Here is a 26,697-nt window from a genome sequence, read left to right as displayed (position 1 = left end):
TTGTCAGAAAATGTAATTTTTGAGATAAATTTTTTAGATTTTACACACTTCAACTACTTTGACACCAACAATTTGTCAATCCTTGACATTCAAGCTTTATTTAGTGAGAATTTGCAGTAGCTGTTTACAGTACCGTTGCCAGTAAAACATCTTGATGCACTGTGGGTTCAATTTTTGATCAATCAAAAATCTGTTTGATACTTTTGTGTAGGACAGTGTAACGATGCAGATGCGGAAGTTTGGCGTCGCTTGAAGAAAAAATGTGTCTGTCTGACTGACTGTCTTTGGACTTCCCACCCCACGAGCACAGGCTGCCTGCAGTTACTCTAACGGCCGGCGTCAGTAAGATTCAGAAGTTACGGAATGGGCCTTTAAAGTCAGAATTCTGAGGAAAAGAAGTCAGCATTCTCATTAAACTCAGAACTCACAAAAGTCAGCATAGTGTTACATGTGACATCATTGATGATGTCACTGATGATAACATAGTGTTACATGTAACATCATTGATGATGTCACTGATGATAATCCCGATGTACTGAAATTTTAATGTTCGGGGTCCCTAGATTTTGTGACGTCAAAGTGGGGTCACAAGCCAAAAAAAGTTGGGAACACCTGCAATAATGTGTGTCTATTGTAACAGCTGTATCATGCGGTATTGAAACTGTGATGTCATGTCTTGTTGACAGCTTCCACAACAGTCAGCAGCCAAGACGCCAGGCTCAGCCTCTGACCAATCAGAGGACAGAAAACACACCTCCAATCACAAGACAGAGACAGTAGTGCCTTCCAACCACCAGTCAAATCCCCCCATCTCACCTTCAAGTTCTGCCTTAGGCCCTTGCCAATCAGAATCCTCTGTCTCCAGCCCAGGCCAATCAGAATCCTCCGTCTCCAGCCCCGGCCAATCAGAATCCTCCGCCTTCAGCCCTGGCCAATCAGAATCCTCCGCCTCCAGCACCGGCAAATCGGAATCCTCTACCTCCACTCCCGGCCAGTCAGAATCAGGTCTTGTGTATGCTCTGATCCAGCTCACCAGGAGCCAGAGGCCCTCAGTGTGTCTGAAGGCCCATGAGGGCGTGCTGCTGTTGGTCGGGCTGGGCGAAATCCCGGGCCGGACTCTGGCAGAGCGGAGCCGGCTGGGCTCTCTGCTGGCTGGGAGGCTGCTGCAGCTCCACAGCCTGCTGCCCCGGGACACACTGCAGCCCCAAGACCTCCAGGGCTGGAGCCACACCGCCTGGAGCTCCCAGTTCTCCGGTCCGGATCACAAGCCGCTGTTTCCCGGTAGCGATCACGTGAACCGCTTCTTCTGCTGGCTGGACTTCCTGGATCACCTGATGAAGGAGGCACCGCGGGTGTTAGCGGTGAAGCTAGCCCAGGCAGTGCACGCATCCTGGCTGCTGCCCACCGTGCGGCTGCAGCTGCTGCAGCCCTGTGAGCGGGACGTCCTTCTGGCCACCTCGCTGCTCTGTGCTCTGGTGCGACTCGTTGGGTCTGACGCCCTGTTGGACCAGCTAGTACTCTTCCTGCTGGGAACACACACACTGAGGGAGCAGCTGCTGCACCGCTGCGACCACATCTCCGACCAGATCAGCATGGCCTCTCTGTGCCTGGTGGAGGAGCTGCTACGGAAGCCTCACAGGGACATTCTGACCATCCTGGTGTTGAGGAACTTGGACACTCGGAGCTACCTGGCGCCACCCTCTGCTGGCCTGGAGGAGCGACACGCCGCCGCCACCGAGGAGAACGAGGACCTGGAGGAGGACCCGTTCTTCTCGGACCAGCTGCTCCTCCCTCCTCCCCTCTCCTCTTCGGCCCCTCCCCCCTGTGGCCTGGGCCCGGCCGCCGACGTGGTCAACAGCTTCCTGTGTCTGGTTCCTCCACAGGCCCGCTCCGCCCACCTGCTGCAGGAAGGAGGCTATGACTCATACGTCCATGACGCTCACAGCCTGGTGAAGGAGTGCATGGCTCTCTCTGATGCTTGGGATTGGCCGGTCAGTCTTCCTCCTCCTACCTCCTCCTCCTCCTCCTCCTCAGCTGATTTTGATGAAGGATTCCTCCTCAAAGTGTTGTTAAACCGCCTTGGACACATCCTGGACCAGGTATATCTGCTGTCTGTCCGTCCTACAGGAGCTATATGCAATTTTTTTGCCCACTAAATGTCACACTAGAGCTGTAACGTCAGACGTAAAAACACAAACAGTCTATTCACCTTATTCACCAGTCACCACGCCCACTTTTTCTCTCTTCCGCGTTAGATGCAATTGTATTTGTTCTTCCGGTTCAGCGCTAGTTGGCGGCCAATTTCAAAACAAAACATCACTATGAATGAAGTTTGGCAACATTCAGAAGCTACACTGTGGCCAACTTCAGTTACATGTTCATAGCGTTACTGCTGCGAGGAGCCGATGGCTGTACCCGGTCGGCATTTAACGTTAGTTACAAAAGCACGTCGACAGTGTTTTCTCACTGCCAGTAAGCCTATAGTAGGGTTTGACAGATACTAGCTAGTCCGACCGGTCAGCACAGCCAGCGCTCCCAGAATATTAAAACTTTAAAACAGTTTGTTTTTTTGCTTGAAAACAGCTTTTTGGCAAAAAATGACTACGTAGGCGTAATCTACTTCCGTGTCTAAAACGGAAAGATGATTACAAAATGACGTCATGCAGAAGCGTCCTTATATGGACAAAGAATAAGGTGAATAAAACATAGGCACGGCTTGATGCTGCCATAAAGCACTCGCATTGCTGATAATGGTAAATACGCAGCACAATACCCGCCGTGGTAAACAGAAGAAGACTGGGATATAAAAAAACCACTTCTGGGTTGGCCTATAAAAAACTCGTCATACCTGCAGTACTCTATTCTGGATAATGGGCACCTCATCGGATATTAACCCACTAAAACCATGGTCACTTGTAAAAAAAAATACAAAATAAATAAATATATATATATCACAATATTTCACCGTATTTCTGCGATAACGATATTCTTGATGATATGACAATATACTGACAAATATTTTATTATTAATTTCAAGAACATACAATTGCAACAGAATAAGTGTGAAAGTTTTATTTGTCAGCATAAACATAACAGTTTGCCTTCAAATATTCAAATATGCCTTCAAATATTACCGTGGTTTGTTACATGCTCTTTTGTAACCAAACCACTTCCACACTACTGAAGCCACTCCCCTTTTTGGAATGAACTCCTCCCCCGTCATGGAGCCACTTTCAGCCATGCTTGTTGTTGGTGTGTGTATGTCACACAGTTATGCAACGTAACGGTGACGTTATTACATCAAGTCAGAATATTGCCATTATCACAATATCACAATAGGATTTTTTACAATATGAATATGAATTGTAACAATATAACTATAACGATACGAAATGGCCTTAGCCTGATGTAACTTTAGCAAGTAGAATAGTGGATTGAATGTGTGATGCAAACTATCATTATGATCAGAGGGGCAGTTGTATCCTACCTCTTGCAGCTTGTCGCCATCCAGTGGTCTTCGTCGGCAACTGAAGTAGCTTACTACCTTAGTACTTAGTAGGTGCACAGAAAATAATGGACAGCATGCAGCCAATCAGAATTGAGTATTCACGCAGACCATGGTATAATACTAATCTGGGGCCGTTAGTGAGGCTTGGGACCCTGGGGGCGTGACCAATGCACAATGGCAGGAACCAGAATCCGCGTCTGCGCCAGAACAATCTTCCGTGTGGCTAACGTTAGTTAGCTAGAGCCTGATAACACAAGGTGACAAAAAAGTGACATAGTACATAAAACCAAACTTTGATGCAATATGGCATCGCCGCCACCGTCGCCTGACACACCGGTCAAAACAGTGAAACAATCAAATTGGCGTTTCAACAGGGGAAGGATAAAAATGTGGCACATATCCGGTTTACATATTATAGTCTTATAGTCTATAGTCTTATAGTTTATCATATAATAGTTCCTCTGAAGCTGGGCGGGGTCTAGGGCGGAAAGACGCCGAGAGGTGAAATTCACAAATGATGGAGGCCAGGTTCTTCTCCTCGGGAAGAGCCTGGTGACATGAGTTAGTATAATGCTAGTTAACATAGCAGTTAATAAAGAAGAGCCTGGTGACATGAGTTAGTATAATGCTAGTTAATATAGCAGTTAATAAAGAAGAGCCTGGTGACATGAGGTTAGTATAATGCTAGTTAACATAGCAGTTAATAAAGTGTCTATTTGTCTGTCTCTCTGTCTGCCGGTACAGCCGTATGAGTTGAACCTGCAGCTGACCTCGCTCCTGTCCAGACTGTCTGCCTTCAGCCATCCACTGCTGCAGGAGTACCTCCTCAACCCCTACATCAACCTGTCTCACTGCGCCAGGTCGCCCTTCTCTGTTCTCATCAGGGTAAGACAGACGGCTTCAGACCTGCTCAGCCCCTTGTAGCGTTTACAGTCAGTTATTAGTTATGGAATTTAATAACGCTATGAAAATATTGATGCTTAACTATAAAAAATAATGATACACAATAAATAGAAGGCTTCAATCGACCCTGTGATCGGTATCGGCAGATGCTGCTTGAGTTCAGCATTTAGCAGAAGAGGTCCTCAGTACCGTAATATAGAAAGTCTGTTTTATCAGGTAATAAACGTGAGCCATGCCTGATGGCAATAAATGATGTACATTATTCATGGTTAGTCTACCTCTGACAGAGGTAGAGTTATTTAACGCTGTTCGCAAACGACATGAAAAAATAAAATTATTGTTAAAAAAAAAATACACATTTTTATCTGGACAAGTGACTTTTGTGCCAGCACAAGTGAAAAATAATTTTACTTTTCCGAAGGGACAAGTGCCTCAAAAAGTGAATGTCAAGCCCTGTTAATAGAGGCCTTTCATTGCATATTGGCTATCTATAAACCCATAACCCCCCAACTAGGGTTGTCACGGTACACAAAAGTCACGGTTCGGTACGTACCTCGGTTTTGGGATCACGGTTCGGTACGAATTCGGTACAACAGCAACAAAGCCCAAATTCTGTTTGTTTTTTTCGTTTTAATTTTTCTGAATTTGTTCTGTTTTGCTTTTTACGCTCATTTTACCATCATAAATTGTGTCTAATAAATGGGAATGAATAAATGTCCACAATTTAATAAGATCTAGACAATCCACACAAAAACATTTTAGTCTACAGCAGTGATTTTCAAAGTGTGAGGTGCACCTTCCTCTCAGATGTCTGTATTCCAGCTGTTTGACAGAGCAAAGGCATTTCCTCCCACTTTAAATCTTTATTGTACACAAGTTTGTAAACAGAGTGCATGTGGAGTTAATACTCCCACTCACCCCTCCCTCGCTGTGTGACAACTCAGAGTTGTCAGACAGCGAGGTGGGTTTCACTTTCCCAAGTCACGTTAATGGAGGCGGGTTTTGTTTATCATAATGATTACATTCGGTCATCATAATGGATTATTGGAACATGACAAGGAGTCATCCCCTCTTCCTCACCGCATCTTGCTTGTAATCTCATGCGATGTAAGTTGCTTGTTTACAAGTTAACAGCTTTGTCAGTGTTACATAACGTTTAGCCGCGATGCGCAACTATAAAAGACTTTCCTTTAGTCCAGTCTTTAATGTACGTAACGTTACATTAGCAAGCTTACCATATTGGCTTGATGTTGACAGAATTTGCAAAACAGCTTATCGCCTGAGTCATAAAAGTCATGAGGATACTGCTCTGCACTCGCTTTTTTTACGACGGTACAGGGGGAGCAGCTGGACGCTTCGATATCGTTGTGGTTTTGTGAAGTAGCATGGAAGCGACGTACAGCTTGTAAACACGCTGGAGCGACCCCCGCCGTCCCCCGGTAATGCTTCCTCTCCACAAAACGTTCCATTCAGTGAACGCGGATTTCTATGTCTCTTGTGTTGTTTTGGTGCGTCTTCCTCTGTAGCGTTTACGGCGCTCAAACAGCGTTTAGATGCTTTACCACCACCTTCTGGATTTGACGTATTTGTCGTGTAGCTGCACGCACCGAACTGTGATGCCCATACTGTGACGTCACGGGATGAATACATGCACCGCGACACCCCTACCCCCAACGGTTTTGGAATGAAATGAACAGACTGGTCCCAGAAAACATAGGAATATACCTATGGAAGTAAAATTAGAGAGTGGTGAGTGTAGCTCTGTTCTAGGGGTGGTATTACTAAAGTGGGAGAAGGATTTTGCTGATGTGTTTTCTGGTTGTAAGCATTCAGAGAAAATGCTTGTGTTCGTGTCTAACTATGTGTGCATGTATGCTCGTGTGTGTGTGTGTGTGTGTGTGTGTGTGTAGGTGATAGGAGAGTTAATGCAGAGGATCCAGCTGGTTCCCAATCTGACAGACAGTCTGCTGAACGTCAGGAAACAGCTGCTGGGCCTGGACCACAGTGCCGGGTAAGCCGTGTGTGTGTGTGCACAAATCCTGATTTTTTTTCAAGGCGACCTTCCCTACGAAGTCGAGTCGACGTCAACTAGTCGTTACTAGTGGTGCAGTGCAGGTAAACCAAACATAGTCCTGGTCACTGAGGCCCTGTTTACACGGCGACGCTCCCCGCATAAAACGTCAAACTTTTTTTTAGCTTATTGCCTTCCTTTTACACGGTGACGGTGTTATTGGGGGGTGAAAACAAAATGAAAACAGGTCCCAGAGTGGAATTCTTGATAACGCTGCCCCTTACTGTCGCCGTGTAAAGTGGAGAAACGCAATTCAGGTGATGACACAGCCCCCCTTCGCCATGTAAGACAATGGTAGGCAATAGGAGCATTGAACTAGCCCAATACTATACAGCCTTATGGCACAGGCACATTGACATTCAACATAACGATTTGCTAAAAACACATAATCTGCGTTAAGTGTCCCCTACTAACGTCGCACATAGCCTATTAATCACTGTCTCCTGCATTGAATAATTGAAGACAACTCACTGTGATGCATTTCCTCAAGTGAAGTCCCAATTGTGCTCAGGTCTTTTTTATGTTGCTTTACTGGGTTTTTATTCGGTAATCCAATCTGGAGCAGTTTATTAGGCTACCATTGTGACTTCTGTGTCACTCTATCACGTGGAAAATTAATTTAAACTTTAATCACAAAGCTAAATCAAGCCTGTTAGAAACAGACAGAATAGGGGAAGCTAGGCGTTTTACCTTCAAAATAAAAGCCATATTTTATAACTGGGTAAGTAAACATCAGGGTCGTCGACTCACTACGTGTTAAAATTGACTTTAGTTGTCTGTGTTCTATATGTCTTCTGTGTATTTCGGATCACACACAAAAAAACGTTGCAACATGCATCAATAAGACTATTAGTTTATTTAATTACCATTATTGTGAAGGTTTTAACCAGAAGTTTCAATGTTATTCTGGCTCACTTGACGCTTTTGCGGCTTCAGTCGGCCTCAGTCTGCACGCGAATCGTTATCACAACAGCTGTGTATACATGTGAAGTAAAAGGTGAGCACGCAACGCTAGTTTGCCGTTTTATGCAGAGACGGTTGTCATCTAAACATGGCCTGAGTTGATGACAGCAGCCTGCGACGCAGGAGCAATGTAAACCCAATCATAAGGGCTAGGGGGCAACTGGGCAAGTATCTGACAGGGTTCCTACTAGGGATGCAGCAGTATACCGTTTGAAGGTATACCGCAGTTTGAAAAGGTCACGGTATCAAAACCACTAAGATTTGCCATCATACCTTCCCCACGGTATCAGCTGTTTCCCCAAAACAAAGTGCCCAGGTCGCTTGCAGAGAGCAGCTTACGCGGCCCCTCCCCCCGGCTGCATGCCTACCTAGACTAGAGCACAGTAGAGAGGAGCTGTCCCTCCCTGAATCTATTTACAACCGTGTGTGATAATGGCTGAAGCAGGAGAACGCAAGGACCCCCCTGAACTTTCCCCCATCTAAAAAGACGACGTCAGCTGTATGGGAATATTTCGGCTATTGTAAAAACACAGATGGTCCGCACATAAAGGTCCGCAATACCATGAAACCGTGGTATTTTTGTCCAAGGTTATCATACCGTCAAAAACTCATACCGCTGCATCCCTAGTTCCTATGCCAGTATGGAAAGAATGGAATCTGATTTTATTATTTTCCAGGCCCTGGAAAAGTATGGAAAAAGGAAAAGCGAGTATGGAAAAAATATTTGTGTTTCCAATCCAGACTATTGTCTATTGTGACTATCTGACTTCGTTTTTCTAAAATATTAAATTTGGAATGTCGAAAAATAAATTGATAGCGCAATAATACAAGCAAATGTTTTTTTCCTGGCGTTTGGAGGACGTCCAATGCAGGCAAATTCAGGGCCCCACACGTGAGCGTAACCTGAGATACTCCAGGATGCAGCGAGCTAATTAACATGACTTAACCCAGGAGCAAGCAGTCTTGTGGACTGAGGGTGCCAATGGATTGCATTTGCCCACAATAGGGCTGGGGCACATGACGTAAGCGGGGGTGAGCGGCGCTTGCCAGTGATCTGCAGTACATGACGAGTCGGGAGTAAGAATGGGGCTTTAACTGCTGAATACTGGACAGGGATTGGCTCCAGGATTTGTGATGTCACGAATCTTGCTTGTTGAAAATGGCCTTTTCAGTGAGCTCAGAGAAACTTTCCACTTTCAGCAGACGATTGTGGAAACAGCCTTCTAGTGTCAAACTCTGCACAGACATCATTCTGCACAGTGAAGCTCAGACATCCAACTGTAGGAACAAGAAGAAAAACTGATTTTTGACTTTAGGGGGTCTTTAACCATCCCTCCTCCCAGCTCTGCAGCTCACGTATTTCCTCCTCTGCTCTCGTAGCTTACTACTTTGATGAACAATAAATCTAGATTAAGTAAGTAAATAGAAGTGAAAAAGACTAGATGAGTATATATATATATATATATATATATATATATATATATATATATATATATATATATATATAGATATGTATATGTATAGAAGCAACTGGCTGCCTGGTACTTGGCGGATCCCACCCGCGTAGCACCACAACACGCTGAATCCCACTTGATTTGGGGGCGGAACACACCAGGATTGGCCAATGCCAAATCCAGTCCCCAGAATTATCAAATCAAATCATCGACACACTATTATGGTCTGTCTCTCAACCCTGTCATCTCAGACAAGATTTGTTTTCAGACTGTGAAACGTCTCCGACCCTCGCGCTACTTGCATTCCGTTGGGCTCATTTCGACTTTAACCATTATCAATGACTTGTTTGACGTTGTCAAACCACAACATTGTTATATGATATTTTGTCTGTCTTTAGGCTGGAGCACCTGACTCTGCTGAGAGGACTGATCGTTCTGGAGGAGTTCTGTAAGGAGCTGGCGGCCATCGCCTTCGTCAAGCTTCCTCTGGACCAGGACTGACCGTATAGGTCCACCTGAACCAGGACTGACCAGGTCCACCGGAACCAGGACTGACCAGGTCCACCTGGACTCTGGTTCTGAGCGGATGGATTTTGGGCGTTCCAGCATCTTCGTTTTGATATTTATTTATAAACCAAGTATTTTCGCCACAGCTGTTTGTTTTTAAGACTTTTAACATTTTAACCTTCAGCCTGGCCTTGTCTTAAACTCAGTGGAAAATGGCTTTCCTGAAGCTGCTGACGTGTCTGCCTGTCATGTTTTGACTGTTTGCTCATTGATTTGATGTTTTGAAAGTCTCGTCTTTCTGCCCGACAATGGAGTCTCTTTACAGCTGTGGACTGAAACCACAGAAGAAGAGGTTTGCAATGCAGGACACAGGGCCGTGGTGTGAAGTGACGGCGGGGGCAGGGCGTCGATGCCGCTGTGGAGTCATACATCCAAAATAATGCAGGTGGCTGTTTGGACGCGCGCCGTAAAGAGTACCGAGTATTGAGTAAATTACTCAAGTAAGAGTAAAAAGTAACCTATTTAACAGTACTCAATTAAAAAGACATTTCCGTTACTTTAAAAATGTTTTATATTTTAATTATTTAATGATTATATTAAATGTACCACTGCAAAGTCAACTAACTCATTGTCATCATGGAGAGAATTCCAGTGGAAAAATGGTCAGATACTTTTTAACACCGGTTCAATCGGGAAGTCAGATTGTGTTGCTGGAGGGGTTGTGGGACAGAGGGAGCGAATCACCACCATGTATTTTTTGGACATGTCCTGGGATTATCTTATTTTGGGGGAGAAATAAGAGATAGCACCGAGAAGGTACTAAAGACCGAAATTGACTTCTGCTTTCATGTCCTGTAGCTGGGTAGGATGCCTACACAGCTCCCTGGCTCTTCTGAGAAGTACATGTTTAAAATAATGCTGGTCGCTAGTAAAAATGGCTCTTACCAAAAAGTGGTTAAACCAAAGCCCGCCCACTTTATCAGACTGGTTTAATGTGATGCACAAAATATTTGTAATGGAAAAACTAACCTTTGCTTTGAGGCTCAAGATGGACACGTTTGAGTTGTGTTGGGAAGGGTGGATTGATTTGATCAAACCATACAGAATGAACTTCTGACTGTTAGAATAATATATATTGTACTGTGACCACTCCCCTGGTGCTCTGCTACACCTGTTTTTAATTTTCCTTTTGTCTTTTCTTTCTTGTATTGTCCTTTTGGTTTGCATTTATTTTCTGCTCTATGTGTGATTAGAATTGTTTTGTTTTGTTACCAAAAAAAGAAAAAGAATTTACAATGTAAAAAGCCTGGTAAATGTTGACTTTTCACTGAAATAAAAAAGAGAATATATATATATAAAAAAGTACCACTGCAACGGTAATTTATGTTGGTGTCTTGTAAGGCCATGAGAGTTGGGCACCTTGTGTGCATGACAAAAAAAAGCATATTTTAATTATGTACCCTACTAATTACATTTCACACATCCAGCACATGTTGCAGTGTCAGCTAAGCTCTTCCTGTCTTTGTCTTGTTTTTCATACTGAACACAGCTTGTTCGTTGCAGCCAGGGATGCTCAGTTTGGAGATTCTCTCCTTTGTCAGACGAGCGTTTAGGGCTTAGAGCAGCAGCGATATCACAATCACCTACATCCATTTAGCTATGGCTATCAGCAGTGTCAAATGAAACAGATTTCTGAACTAGTGTGACAATTGGGATCATTACAATTGGATCATCTAAACCTGTCTAATTCAATTGGCCAGTTTTGTGCGCCACCCACCAGTTTGGGCGCCCTACATTGGGTAGTTCAAATGCTACCGTGCTGTTTTCATAGTGCGGCGTGCAAAACAAAAATCTGAATTTACTGACAGCACTGATGTCATCAGTGATGTCGTAAATCACTGATGATGTCATCAGTGATGTCATAAGATGCAAAGTTGTGACATCAGTGATGTCATAAGAGAAAGTGAGCTCGCACAGCGGTCGAGCCTAGGAATTGATGCCTAGTATCCTTCAAAATACTGTATTGGTAAACTGCTAAAAATCAAATTAAAATGTCTCAATCTTCTCATGGTTTCTTGTGGAAAATCTTTCTTGCACTTGTGACCATTTGGTTTAAGTTAGTTATTCAGTGAGCAAACCTTTATAATTGTATTCTGTTTGTATTCTTTTTATCACAATTAATATTGAAATCAGGCAATAGGTGTACCCCCATGTTTTCTGCTGTTTTATCTACAGTGCTACACAGATCTTCCATAGGACATGTTTGAATTAGGAAGTCTGTAAACACATGATCCAATAAGCATTGGTAATTGTGTTGTGGCACCTGTACTTCTAGTCGACGACACTAATGGTCGTCTCTCCTTTGGAGGCAAACATGATTTTAAATAGGTTACTGTATGTAAAGCCACTGACATTTCTCATGTGGGAAAGAACAGGTTTTTGGCAAGAGATTCTCTCAGAACACCAGAGAATAGATTGCACGAAGAAAGATTGGAGAGCAACATATCAGTAATATTGTAACTCCTGAGAAGTGTTATTTATTAGGGTTCTTTTGGGTTCCTTTTCGTTGATTTAAATATGACTGTTTTGTTTATTGTTTTGATAGAGGACAGATATTTAGTCCGCACTCCAGCCAGTAGGTGGCGGTAATGCACCCTAAAGCTGTTTGCCAACTGTCAATAAACTGAAGAAGAATTCTGGCGGAAGTAGCCTACAACAAACATCCTGTGACCCATGTGCTAGCTAGCTGCGGAACACAGCCATAATTTAATAGATCCATGAATACAGGCGACAGCCAGAAACAGCGTTAACTGCCTTGAAAATACACGCATGTCTTCTGTTAAAATGTGTAAAATAAAGTTATTGAGGGCGCATATCATGGAGCGACTAGCTGCAGCTGCCAAGGAGATTTTCCAGATTGTAGAAAGAAAGACGCTGTTAGCAGAGTGCCAAGAGGGGACTTCTCTTTCAGAAACTACTGACAACACAGAGCAGAATATAAACAACCCAGGCACACAGAGACACACTGCAGGTGAGTGAAGGGGGAATAACAGTCACTTCTGTAGCACTTGTTCTCACTGTGAAGACTGAAGAGGAAAAGTACCCTGTCAGTCGAGCCTGTTAACCATTCTGCTCTGACTGATTTGAGCCCGAATGGCCACTAGATGTCGCACGGTATTTTCTGCCATTTTCCATGTACAGATTTTCTTTCTCTTGTAAAGAACGTTATAGAAGTAGGCCAGCACTCAGAAATGTCCTTTGAGAATTTTAATAGGTCACCTGGGACGGTAATTACACTCTTTTAAAGAACGTGACATTGCCATTAAAATCTGATACTAATCACAGGGGTACCCACCTGTCAAACATGTTTATAAGGGACAGGCTTCATCCCTAGCTGCTGTTTTCCAATGGGTGTCGACTTATGAAACAAAGAGAAGTATATTGAGAATGAGGTCATAAGTAACTTGCAATAAATTAATTGCTAAATTAATCTTGGATTTTGACCCCTGTAGTTTTTGTGATCTGGAAGATGAAACTATCAACATCCTTTTTTGTGTGAATCTATTTTTAACACCAGATTTTGAAATGATATTAGGGACACCGATCAGCCGTATTTCTGTATTGGCCGATATTGACCTTGTTGACTGCAATCGGCTATCAGCAAAAAAAAAAAAGTGCTGTTCACTGATTGCAGTGGCCGATATTTAGCCTATCAGTTGGGTCACATCATTTGTTGGTCACATAATTTAATGTGTTGTTTGTTAGGTCAGTTATTTGTTTATAATGAAGATTTATTTGTTTCCCTCTCAAAAAAGGTGCAAAAAAAACATTGGCATCGGCTATCGGCCATTAAGCATCGTATCGCCCAGAATTTCGGTGCTTCCCTAAATTATATGAATCATGTCTCTTGGGGGAAACGGAATTAATAAGCAACTTCAATACTTTGTTTAATTAACTTTTTTTTATTTAATATATATTAGGGTTGACCCAAATGGTTAGAAGTTTAATTGTCGATGCCACCTTATTCATTATGCATCAACACTAATCATTACTTATTCTCTTAGGCCCTGTTTACACGGCGACACTCCCTGCATAAAACGGCAAACGTTTTTAGCGTTAGTGCCTTTCTTTTACACAGTGATGGCATTATTGGGGGGTGAAAACGCCAAAATCTGAAAACAGGTCCCAGAGTGGAATTCTTGAAAACGCTGCCCGCGTGTGAGTAGTCAGTTGTTTTGTTGTGAAAACTTTTAAGACAAAGAAGAAACTTCACGGTCTTTCCTGTTTTCAACCCAAAGTGAGTACAAGTCTTCAACTGTGAATTTAACTCGCCTGTTTCCAAAGTGAAAGTTGAAGTCGCTCCATTACATACGATACAGCACTACCAGCAAATATTGAACGGCGCAAAACAAATAACGTTAACGTTACAGATCCTGACCAACAACGTGTGTGTGTGTGTGTGTGTGTGTTGAATTTAACTAGCTGGCAGAAAACTGACAGAATTACTGGCGGATATAACTAGGGATGGGTACCGTTCACATTTGAACCGATACCGGTACGATACCGGTACCTGGAATTCGGTACGGTACCCAAAACGGTACCATTTTCGGTACTTTACACGCTCTAATAACAAAAAAATTACAGTTGTAAAAAAAAAATCCAAACTTCTGAGAGAGAGCCGTCGGTATTCACTAAAGCCTTCATATCTCAGGCTCTGTAGCACATAAACATAAAATAAAAAGCATTTGAGAGCTTAACCCTTTGGCTTTTCGTATTATATTTGCCCTAATGTTCATTAAAAAAATGTTTTATCTTTAACCCCTAAAAATAAAAATATTCTAATACATTTTAAGAAATGTTAATAAAGATTATGGCAAATGTAACCCTTCCAAATAAAAAGCCACGGGTTTAAGCTCTCAAATGCTTTTTATTTCATGTTGATAGCTACTATACAGGCTGAGGAAATACGTTATGTTGAACCCTTGACAATTACTGCAGCAAGAGTAACGTTAGCGTTTAACGTTTAACGTAACGTTTGCAGTCGTTGTGGAGACAGTGAAAAGCCCCGTTATCTAACAACCACAACGGCAGTGAAACAACTTATCCAGCTAACGTTAGCTAATTAAATAACGTTATCTGATGTTGTAGAAGTCGATGCCTCTCTCAACGTTACAGCTGAGGAGGTGCTGCTAACGTTAGCATGCGGCGCGGTAGGCTATCTGCTTCATTCACCCTCAGCCTATCTGACGTTACAGTCTTCAGCATTTAGCTAAATATATCTTGTGTTTGACCATGCTCCCTCAAGTTTGAGGTGTTTCCCTGGCCAGCTTTGCAATTCACATCACAAATGTTGCAACCAGTGTTGTCTGAGTCTATCTTGGTAAAAGTGTAGTCACATTTTCGGGTGGTCCTGTTTGTTGACGTTGGTGTGTGACGTACTGACGTAACGCGCTCTCCCGTGTTGCCTTAAGGTTCCGTCGGAATTTCTATTTTACCCACTCTCTTTCTATTACTCAGATGCGTTCAAGTACCGAAATTAGGTACCGTTCGTTTTTATGTGAACTGGTACGGGGCAGTACCGACGTATTTCGGTCGGTGCCTGTAAAAGTACCGAGTTCGGTACCCATCCCTAGATATAACGTTAGATTTGCGTGGGCTTTTGAACCTAATAAGAGAGAGTTGAGGAGACTGGACAGAGTTGAGAGAGAAATACAGCAGCAGCTAGGTTACTGCTAGCTGTTACAGCAGTAGCTGCCGCTGCTGCTGCTACTGCTCGAGTCGCCTGGCTCTGTGCAGGAGTAGCCTGCCTGTCGGTCTCATGAAGAGCTCAGCTGTCCTGCTGTTAATGTGCATTGCAGCGGCGGATGGCATAAATGACGATGCCATCGTCAATCACGATGTTTGACTGTCAAACAATCACGATGGTAAATTTCGGGTATATCGCACAACCCTAATACACATACATACACATATACATACATAGTACATACATGCTGCAGAGCTCTCCGGCTGGTTATGGGAGGGAACCGTTCACTTGGCCAGTGGTGGATTCAGTCCTCCCCAATCAGTAACGACTTTGCGATCAGACGACACGGGAGGCGCAGACCATTTTTCGAACCGCTCTCTCATCGGTGCTACGACCTGTCACTCATTCAATTTCAACCCGCCTTCAAAAACCAGCAGTGGCTGTGAAGTGGCACAGACTCACTTATGTAGTATGCGGAGCGCAGCGATTCAACGTAATATTTGAGAGTCTGGGGAGAGACTAGGTGGAAATATGCGAGCACATATCGGTATGTCGAGCATTGGCAATTGGTCAAAAGAGTTGGAAACTATTGTCATACTGAATATAGGCAAATACATTTTATATTGTGTGCACGTGCATCGCTGACAGGTTTGATTTAGTTGTTAAAAAGACACAGGATGGTAAATCCTTACTCAAAGAAAGATTGATTTGTTTGTGTTTGTCCTAGAAATGAGTGTGCTGCTGCAGAGAGCGGCTGTGGACAGACGGCTGGCTGCGGCTGCAGAGGAGATACTGCTGGCTGTAGAGGAAATGATGTCAGAGTACGAGGAGGAAGTGAACAAGATCAACCGCCAACACAAGCTGCTGAATATCTTCCTCAACCCGGAGGTCAAGTTACTCAGAGCAGGTGTGTACGTCCAATGACTACAGCTGGATCCTATAGTACGAATGCTAAGTCTCTGTGTGTCTGAGCAGAAATTGTGTTCATCCCCACATATTAGACACTATTTCTGATGGTAAAATCAGCGTAAAAAGCAAATTTTTTAATTGTTCTGAATTCAGAACAATTAAAACGGAAAAACAGAATTTGGGGAAAAATCAAATGGAATTTGGAAAAAAATAAAACTGATTTCTAGGAGAGGCTGCATGCCAACTCTGTGAGCGAGGCCTGACTAAATCTTTGTACACACCAAGGGCCGGTTGCACCAACTGGTCTTAACTATGCCTGGTCGTAACTCCTACGTCGGTCTTAGTTAAGACCAGTCTTTAGAGTGGATTTATGCCTGTTGCACCAACACGGCTTACGTCTGGTCTTAACTACGCCGGTCGTAACAATGCGCGTCCATGTGAATTGCCAGGGAATGCACCCTGATTGGATGATGTTGCAAAAATGTGCCTCGCGACCTGCTTGGAGCGTCACTGTGCCACTACGGTCTATCATCCACTACTGTATGTGCATCACTACACCCTCCCTCGCTCCGGGGGAAAAATGGCGGCGGCGATTGAGTGCCAGACAGTCTGAATGAAATTGAATGTAACGTTCCCAATTCTATGTATTAAATTCTAAAAAACTAACGGAAACATTTGGGAAGGCTAAGCCACACAACTAGTTCGTTATAATCTAACATCATGCTTCGATGGCGACGTTATGACGGTGACGATGACGATGACGGTAAGGACTCAAAAAGGTCTCCGCTGATCGACACGGAGATCTCTGTTACAGGCAGGCGCTACGCCTCCTCCTGACCAGGCGTAAGAGTTACGCCTGGGCGCAGTGAAAAGAAGGTTAAAGCCCTCTTGGTGCAACCGGCGTAGCTGTTGGGTCGTAAAGTTACGACCGGCGTAGCTTAAGACCAGTCGTAAGACCACTTGGTGCAACTGGCCCCTGGCGCTTAACGCAGAGCTCACGCTGAAGCTGAGCTCACGCTTAACCGGTCACACAAGAAGCATTCTCTTTTCCCCAGCGCTTCGCTCGGTGCGCCTTGACCCCGCCCACAACTTCCATTGACTTCGTGCCTGGCAGCTTCACGCTTGGAAAATAGGACTGAATCCTGAACGATCGCTTGAGCGTGAGTTGAGCGTGGCTTGAGCAAGGCACGCGCTTCAACAATGACGCTGAAATGAAACTAGTGGGTTCAGCGTAGGTTGAGCTTAGGTTGAGCGTTGCTTCGGCGTATGGTGTGTGAACATCACACAGGGACGGGTATTCTGCTCGTATTTAAAGAAGCAGGATCTCTCCAGTTCAAGAAAAGTGAAACAAGGCAAATACTTCAACAGGGATATTGTTCCTCAGTCAGTACGTTTACAGGCACTTAAAAAAATCAAATTATTGCGTTAGTCCGTTAGTTATAAAAGTCCGACTAACACACCCAGATAATGCGATTTGATAGTCGGACTGGAACTGGACGAGGCGATCAGCACATGCGCTGACGTTCTTTGACCCGGAAGTCGAACAGCGCGTAAAACTGTTATGTTAGCAGCCAGGGAGCGATTAGCTAAAGCTAAATGTGAAGCTCGTTGATGTAGAGCTAAATCTGTCTAGAAAAAAACATTTTTTAAATGGAATTAGTTTCAACTGTATTGAGCTAACAAGGGGCAGCTTTGTGTTACCTGACCATCCCTGCGTTTGAACGTTCGTTTATCGGCGCGCTCTCTCTCCACATAAACACAACCTCGCTCGACCACATAAACACAGAACACAGCAAAACAATGTCCTATCACTAAAATACACACAGGGCGAAACGTCTCTCAACATAAACACACTGCCAGAACACTGGGCCAGAAGTGGTCGGTTTGAGGGGAAACGTTTGTATAATTATATCATACTTTCTAATGAAATAGCTGCATTATTAAGAGACTTGCTGCTTCCAGCTGTCAGAATTGGCGGAGCCTGCGGGGAAAGAGTGCATATCGCCACCTATCGTAGCGGAGGCAACGTGATTCCATCCAAAAAAAAAATCGATTTCCCGTGTTTCTATACAGTAGTCTGAGTAAAGAGCCTAATCAAGCTATAACTTTAGCTCGACTTAACTCTGCATGTAAACGTACTGAATGAACCCACAGCTGGTCCCAAATTAAATCTACAGGAGAGGGATAAGAAAACCCATTGTGAGTCATTGTAAGTGTGGGGCTGGATATTCTTACTACTCTTATCAAGAGCTCTAACAGTGAATATATCGGTGAATTATGCACCATGCATTGCTAGGGATGGGCATTTTAAGGAACTAGGCATCTCGTGCGCAAGATTCTTACGGCGGGTTCACACACACGCCTAGAGCGACGCTTAAAGCTAGCTACGCCTAGGCATATAGGCATTGCTTCATGCACGCTAGGCGCCTATTTGCGTTCACACAGGACGCCACACTAAAGCCCCGCTCTGCGCTACGCTGATCACATGAGCAGTGGTTTTTTACACTTTTCAGATCTGATTTATAGCATGGGTGGGTAATATAAACCTCTTTTTTATTGTAATGTGCAAGTGACGATGTCTGTCTATTTCCTGGCCGGCTGTAATTGTTATTTTCCCTCGGTAATCATGTGACTATGAGTCATCAACACCATGAGTGATACATGCATTGAGACAGGGGGGGTATATATACATCTGACAGAAAAGACCTTAATAGAGGAACACATGAAGGACAGCTCTCCTACTATGCACTCGCTAATTCGCGCTCCACCCTCCCTTTTGGCCAAACTCGGTAGAAAATATGGCCCAAGTCCGTCAGAAACAACAGCCAGCTTGACAGTTCAGCGCGCCTACACGCTGAAAAATAGAACAGACGCCTAAACGATAAATGCAGCGCAGCGTAGGCGCAGCGCGAGCGTGGCTTCAGCGCAGCGTGGTAGCGGTATGTGTGAACGCTCTCTTCTGTTAACAAGGACGCCTAAATTTTATGCGTTGCTTAGGCGTTGCTTAAAGCGTCGCTCTAGGCGTATGTGTAAACCCGCCGTTAGGCTCGCCTGCTGCGCAGCCTCACCCGCCCTGCAGCATACGTGGCTTAGCCTGCCCTATTGCCGCACACGGGTGTGCGTGCGTTGTACATCACAAGTGCCTATGACATCATCAGTGATGTCATAAGGTCAGTGATTTTGCTCTGATGACATCGCTGATGACATCATCAGTCTTGTGACATCGTGATGTCTCATCTGGGGGACAAAAATGGAAACAGAACAGATTGCCCACTTGTCAATTTCATATAAGAAGAAGATTTCAATATTCAAGTACTCTCATTAACTAATGAACGAGTACTCGTGTATTAACGTAATTAATAGTAACTCTGTCAGGTTACAAAGTTACAAGTAAAGTTTCAGCCTGATTGCACGTAAAACGGCATAGCTGTGGCTGGACAAAATTCTGCTCACAGACACACGGACACTTCTCATTCTGATAAAGCTGTGTTCACACCGAGATATTTATTTTTCGCTCTGTCGCTTGATTCAACCCTTTGGAATCGCTCTGTCGCTGTGTTTAAATCGTTTATCAACAGGCACACGAATTGATGGACATGTGGGGGCTATAACGTTACGCAATGTCATGATGTTTGTCCACTACGAGCCACCGTAGCTGTTTACAAGCTAAGCCTATCAGCGTGCTGCTAATGCGAGCTCCATACCGGTAGTACAGACTTCACTTCATGTCAGCTGTCAGCCTGTCAATGCGGTTTGTTGCCACACAATAAACCAGCGGTTTGTTCCAAGCCAGTGTGATCCTTGACTCACTCTCACACGGCAGCCAATCAGCGTTGAGCAGCGAGCGACTGATGCCAGCGTATTTTCGCTCGAGTTGGGATATTTCATCTGGGGCGACGAGCGTATTTTCTCCCTATCGCTCTGTCTCTGTCGCTCGGACGCCCAGCGATTTTTCTCCCGGGCGAATATACGCTCAATCGCTCGTTTGCATTGACTTTGTATGTAAACTCGATGCCAGCGAAAAACTTTAATAGGTCGGTGTGAACGCACCTTTAGTAGAAAGCGTCATTTTTTTTGCACAGGCCTGCATTATGGAGAAGCGTGTGTCTGCCTCATTTGATTCCCCCCTGCGTTGTTAAAGTGCGAGTACTCGAATGGTAGAAACACTACTCGAATATTAACGTTATGAACGAATACCAATATCAAGTGTGTCAAGCCAAGTTAAAATACACTGTTTATTTTTATTTAGTGTCCCTTGTTCCTATCACTAAAATAGTTATTTTTTCCTTCCCCATTCAGACCACCCACAGCCACCTGTCGTTAAGCAGAAGAACTTCAGTCTGGGTGAAGAGGACTCAGCGACACAGACACAGATGAAAGAGGAACAGGAGGAACTCTGCACCACTCAGGAGGGAGAGCAGCCTTTACTGCAGGAGGAGGCTGACATCTTTAGGTTGACTCCTGCTTGTGATGGAAGTGACCAGAGTGAACATCAGTCTCTGCATGCAGATCCTGACCAACTGACCAAACAGATGAGAGGTTGGCTAGAGCCTCTAGCATCTGAATCTGACAGAGAGGGCTCTGCAGTCTCAAAAGCAGACAGTGACCACCAGCTCCTCTCTCTCAACTGTCATGTAGCTGAGAGCCAAGCTTACAACACATCCAGCTGTGGGAACGCAGGATCAACTAGGAGTACTCAGCCCAAACCAAACAAGAAAACCCACAAGTGCGACACGTGTAGTAAAGAGTTTCCTTACTTGTCACAGTTAAAGATTCATATGAGATCCCACCGTGGTGAAAAGCCTTTCAAATGTGACACTTGTGGAAAAACCTTCTCCCGGAAGTTAAACTTAGAGGAGCACATAAGAACTCGCCACACTGGTGAAAAACCATTCGGATGTGGGACTTGTGGGAAAACGTTCTCCCAAAAGCCCTACTTGGAAGAACACATGATAACTCACACTCGTGAAAAGCCCTTCACATGTGGCACTTGTGGGAAAACATTTGCATTCCAAGCCAGTTTTGAACAACACTTGAGAACTCACGGTGAACCGTTTACATGTGGCACTTGTGGGGAAACGTTCCACTGGAAAGTCAATTTAAGGCGACACATGAGGAGAGCTCACCCTGGGGAAAAGCCTTTCATATGCAGAGTCCACACAGGTGAGATGCCATATGGTTGCAACACCTGTGGTAAGAGAGTCAGCAGCATTAAGTATTTGAAGCAGCACATGATAGTTCACACACACAAGAGACGTCACAGGAACCCAGGATCAACTAGGAGCACTGAGCCCAAACCGAGCAAGAAATCCCACGAGTGTAGAAGTTGTGGTAAAGAGTTTCCTTGCTCGTCAAAGTTGAAGGTTCACATGAGATCCCACACTGATAAAAAGCCTATAAAGCCTTTCAAATGTGTCATTTGTGGGAAAACGTTCCACCAGAAGTGCTACTTGGAACAACACACGAGAAGTCACACCGGTGGAAAGACTTTCATATGTGGATTTTGTGGAAAAGGATTTGCCTGTGTATCAGAATGCAACAAGCATGTTAGAATCCACACAGGGGAGAAGCCGTGTGCTCGCAACACCGGTGGGAAGGGATTCGACCGTCCTTGGACATTGGGAGACCTCATGAGATACCAGAGGAGAGTTCACACAGGTAAGAGACATCACAGCTCTGTCCACTGTGGGATGTTAGATGTGGATTTGCACAAAACCTGCTGTGATGGTTGATTAACTCATTGAGTGCCAAGGACGAACATGTTCGTCAATTGCGTTTTTTGACGGGGGGATGTCGATCTAAGCCTCTTACAATATGGGAGCTATTGAATGTGTCTAACCTATTTTACAGAACCCTTAGGTGGCGACAGTGCTCTCTAGATTAGACAAAGGCCAGGAGAAAAGAGAGAAGAAGTCATGAGGAAACGGAAATCGCATCGATATGCTTGAAGCATAACGTTAGCTGTGCCTGTGAACAGCAGTCATCTGCTGCCACAATTGAGCCCCATCCGTGTCCGCTGCGATAGTCCATCCATATGATTTAGTTGCCGACACGGCGACACCAGCGTCTTTCTGAAAAGTTACATTATTCTCAGCTGGGAGCCGGGGACACGCTGTAAAAAGGCGGGGGGATGCAGCGGACTTTTCAGTGCAGATCAAACTCAGAGCAAACCGCAGCAGAGACACTCCTCCCACCACGGAGGAGGAGGAGGAGGGGGGTTGGGCATGCAGGGCACTACAGCATACAACCATTGACAGTACACACAGACCCAGGCAGCAGCAGGCTCGATGCATAGAGAGCAAACAAGCTAGAATAGGCTATCTGATGCCCACCAGCAGTAAATCAAGACCAGCAAGAAGGTGTAGGGTCTGCGCACGCAGGGGCCAGCGCTGCTGGTTGCAGCTAAAACATATTATTTGGCCAAACAAAATTCCTTTGTTTTCACTCTTTTATTGAAGGAAATTATTTTTGAGGTGTCATTATATCAGAAAATATTAGCTTCAGAGTCAATGATGTGCTTGAAATGTTTAATTTCACAAAAGGGTCATTATCTCAGCTTCTAGAAAGAAATTGCTGTTTTTGGTTAAATCAAGCTATCTTCTCCGGCTCATAACTAAAGAACGGAAAATGGGATCAATAAACTTTTTTTTGCAGATGATAGAAGAGAGTCTCCTCGTTCTTGGTGCGTGTTCGGTGTTTACATAGTAATATCACACAATATTCTGTGGGCCTCGAGAAATCACTGAAAACACTCTGAAACTCTGGCACTGGGAGCGTCCGTTCTCCAAAAGTGGCTGGCACTCAATGAGTTAAGGAAGAACTGATGTAACGTTCATGTCGATTGGGCAAAAGGAGGCGTGTTGGTGGGCGTGGCACATCACCAAAAGGTGGTTGTGAGACATGGCCGCTCTCTGTGTTCTACCAAGCTCATTTTGTAGTTAAAATACAGTATGTTTATTTTTATTTAGTGTCCCTTGTTCCTATCACTAAAATTGTTACTTTTTTTCTCCTTCCCCATTCAGACCCCCCACAGACACCTGTTGTTATGGAGGAGGTTCTCCTTGACCAGCAGCACTGTAACCAGCAGAACTTCAGTCTGGGTGAAGAAGACCCAGAGCCTCCACAGATTAACGAGGAACAGGAGGAACTCTGCATCAGTCAAGAGGGAGAGCAGCCTTTACTGCAGGAGGAGGCTGACATCGTTATGTTGACTCCTGCTTGTGATGGAAGTGACCAGAGTGAACATCAGTCTCTGCATTCAGATCCTGACCAAAAGAGTGCAGCAGATGATAGGAGAGGTTGGCTAGAGCCTCTAGCATCTGAACCTGACAGAGAGGGCTCTGCAGTCTCAGAAGCAGACAGTGACCACCAGCTCCTCTCTCTCAACTGTCATGTAGCTGAGAGCCAGGCTTACAACACATCCAGCTGTCGGGATGCAGGATCAACTAGCAGGACTGAGCCCAAACCAAACAAGGAACCGTACAAGTGTGGCAGTTGTACTAAAAAGTTTACTTACTTTTCACAGTTAAAGCTCCACATGATATCCCACAGTGGTGCAAAACCATTCGGATGTGGCACCTGTGGAAAAACATTCTCTGGGAAGTTAAACTTAGAGAAGCACGTAAGAACTCACACTGGTGTGAAACCATTCACACGTGGCACTCGTGGGGAAACGTTAAATAAACACATGAGAACTCAAACTGGTGAAACCACATGCCGATTTTGTGGAAAAGAACTCGCCTGTCGATCGGCCCTCGACAAGCATGAGGCGATCCACACAGGTGAGAAGCTGCATGCTTGCAACACCTGCGGGGAGAGATTTGACCGTGCCTTGTTTCTGAAAAAGCACATGAGAGTTCACACAGGTAAGAGACATCACAGCTTGGTCCACTGTGAGATGTTAGGTGTTATGGATTTGCACAAGACTTGGTGTGTGATGGTTGATTAAAGTGTAACTTACCCCCCAAAACACTTTTTTTCAGCTTTTAACCAATATATATGGCTTTTGGGGTGGTATGTGAAGGATTCTGGTCCAAAATCTCCACATTTGAGACCAATATATTACAGTTTTACAAACCCCTATCATTTCAGCAGCATATGTGCCCTCTATGGGTTCAAACCTGCTTTTTTTTGTCCCCTCAAATGAATGGGCGAGTTGGTACATCGTTACGTCACGGTGGTATTTGCCCGTGCTCCACTCATGTGATTATTTATTTATTTTTTCCATGTGATTATTACTGTAGTTCACGCGGCGCGAGCCCTTTAAGAGCAATGCATCATGTGTAATCGCCTACTGTGGCTAATGTTAGCGGCTAGCCAGTTATGTTACATGGCAGTAAAACGCCACTGAATTACCAAATTTATATAACTTTTAACCATTTCGAGTAACACTGTTTCCATATGGATCACCAGCGTTAGTTTGTTGTTTATAACGTGGCTATATTTATCATTTATCGTTCTCTATCTCTGATACACTGAAAATACTGGGAGGTGGGCCATAGCATCTCTGTCGATGATTTGATTTGACAGTTCTGGGCACTGACGGCCAATCCTGGCGTGTTCCACCCCCAAATCGATTGTGTTCTGGGGCAAAGGGAGTGGGTTTCCAGGACGAAACAGGCTCGAGTCAACTACGTTATGTTTAGAGCAGCGCAGTAAATACAATATTCCTGGAATGCGAGTTTAACTAAACGGTAAGGGAAGGGAAGGGAGTATAGGCGGCCATCTTGCCTACAGAGTTTTCAAATCAAGTAGGATACCGTTTTGCAAGAAATCTGGGGGGGTCAGTCCCCCTTTAAGGATGAACTGATTTAACTTTCATGTTTATTATTGATTGGACGGCTCAGTGGTTACTTAGCACTGTTGCCTCACAGCAAGAAGGTCCCGGGTTCGAATCCCTGTCCGTCCCAGGTCCTTTCTGTGTGGAGTTTGCATTTTCTCCCTGTGTTTGCGTGGGTTTCTTCCGGGGACTCCGGTTTCCTCCCACCATCAAAATACATGTATGTTAGGGTTAAGACTCCTCTCAGTGCCCCTGACCAAGGCACTAGCAAAAATAACTGGAGTTGGTCCCCGGGCGCTGCACTGCGGCTGCCCACTGCTCCTAGTTCTAGGAAGGCTCCTAGTAGAGGATGGGTCAAATGCAGAGGATGCATTTCCCCACGGGGATAAATAAAGGATAACTTAAAGGGGGACTGACCCCCCCAGATTTCTTGCAAAACGGTATTCTACTTGATTTGAAAACTCTGCAGGCAAGATGGCCGCCTATACTCCCTTCTTTAGCTGGCAGAATTCCTCCCCCATAAACTAACATAACTTGGCCAATAAGTATGTAACATACAAAATAAAACAACCCATAATGTCTTCATTTGATGTAGAATGCAGAGGACATGTAACTGTTTAGTTAAACTTGCATTCCAGGAATATTGTGCTCTAAAGATAACGTAAGTGGCTCGAGACTGTTTCGTCCTGAAACCCACTCGCTTTGTGCCAGAACACAATCGATTTGGGGGTGGAACACGCCAGGATTGGCCAACACCAACGCCAGTGCCCAGAACTGTCAAATCAAATCATCGACAGAGACGCTATGGCCCGCCTCCCAATATTTTCAGTGTATCCAAGATAGAGAACGATAACGATAAATTATCAATATAGCCATGTTATAAACAACAAACTAACGACAACAAACTAACGCTGGTGATCCGTATGGAAACAGTGTTACTCGAAATGGTTAAAAGTTATATCAATTTGGTCATTCAGTGGCGTTTTACTGCCATGTAACATAACTAACTAGCGGCTAGTATTAGCCACAGAAGGCGATTACCCATGGATGCATTGCTCTTAACGGGTTCGCGCCGCGTGAACTACAGTAATAATCAATAGAGATTTTTTTTTTTTTTCCACATGAGTGGGGCACGCGCAAATACCACCGTGACGTCACCATGTACCAAATCTCCCATTCATTTGAGGGCACAAAAAAAAGCAGGTTTAAACCCATAGAGGGAACTTATGCTGCTGTAAATGGTACAATGGTAACAGTTTGGTCTCAAATGTGGAAATTCTGACCAGAATTCTTCACACACCACCCCCAAAGTCATATATATTGGTTAAAAGCTGAAAAAAAGTGTTTTGGGGGTAAGTTACACTTTAACTTAACTTATTAGCCAAAAGGAGTTGTGTTGGTGTTGGAGCTCTACCAAGCTCATTTTGTAGTTAAAATACAGTATGTTTATTTTTATTTAGTGTCCCTTGTTCCTATCACTAAAATAGTTACTTTTTCGCCTCCCCCATCCAGACCCCCCACAGACACCTGTTGTTATGGAGGAGGTTCTCCTGGACCATCCGTACTGTATCCAGCAGAAGAACTTCAGTCTGGGTGAAGAGGACTCAGCGACACAGACACAGATGAAAGAGGAACAGGAGGAACTCTGCACCACTCAGGAGGGAGAGCAGCCTTTACTGCAGGAGGAGGCTGACGTCTTTAGGTTGACTCCTGCTTGTGATGGAAGTGACCAGAGTGAACATCAGTCTCTGCATGCAGATCCTGACCAACTGACCAAACAGATGAGAGGTTGGCTAGAACCTCTAGCATCTGAACCTGACAGAGAGGGCTCTGCAGTCTCAGAAGCAGACAGTGACC

At 44.5% G+C, this 26,697-nt stretch overlaps 1 protein-coding gene across 1 annotated transcript in view; it reads left to right on the top strand.

Annotated features, from left to right (window-relative positions):
- fhip2b (FHF complex subunit HOOK interacting protein 2B) overlaps positions 1-11,339 on the top strand; it is a 24,692-nt gene extending 13,353 nt beyond the window's left edge. The window contains exons 7-10 of the mRNA XM_083634703.1: positions 687-2,099; positions 4,253-4,393; positions 6,322-6,422; positions 9,298-11,339. Of these exons, the coding sequence (XP_083490829.1) occupies positions 687-2,099; positions 4,253-4,393; positions 6,322-6,422; positions 9,298-9,400 (1,758 nt within the window). The 3' untranslated portion in view covers positions 9,401-11,339. The remainder of the gene's footprint in view (positions 1-686; positions 2,100-4,252; positions 4,394-6,321; positions 6,423-9,297) is intronic.
- Positions 11,340-26,697: the final 15,358 nt, after the last annotated feature.

Source organism: Poromitra crassiceps, assembly GCF_964638095.1.
Source record: "Poromitra crassiceps genome assembly, chromosome: 4".
In the NCBI taxonomy this organism is placed as follows: Eukaryota; Metazoa; Chordata; class Actinopteri; order Beryciformes; family Melamphaidae; genus Poromitra; species Poromitra crassiceps.
This window is presented reverse-complemented; position numbering and strand designations above follow the sequence as displayed.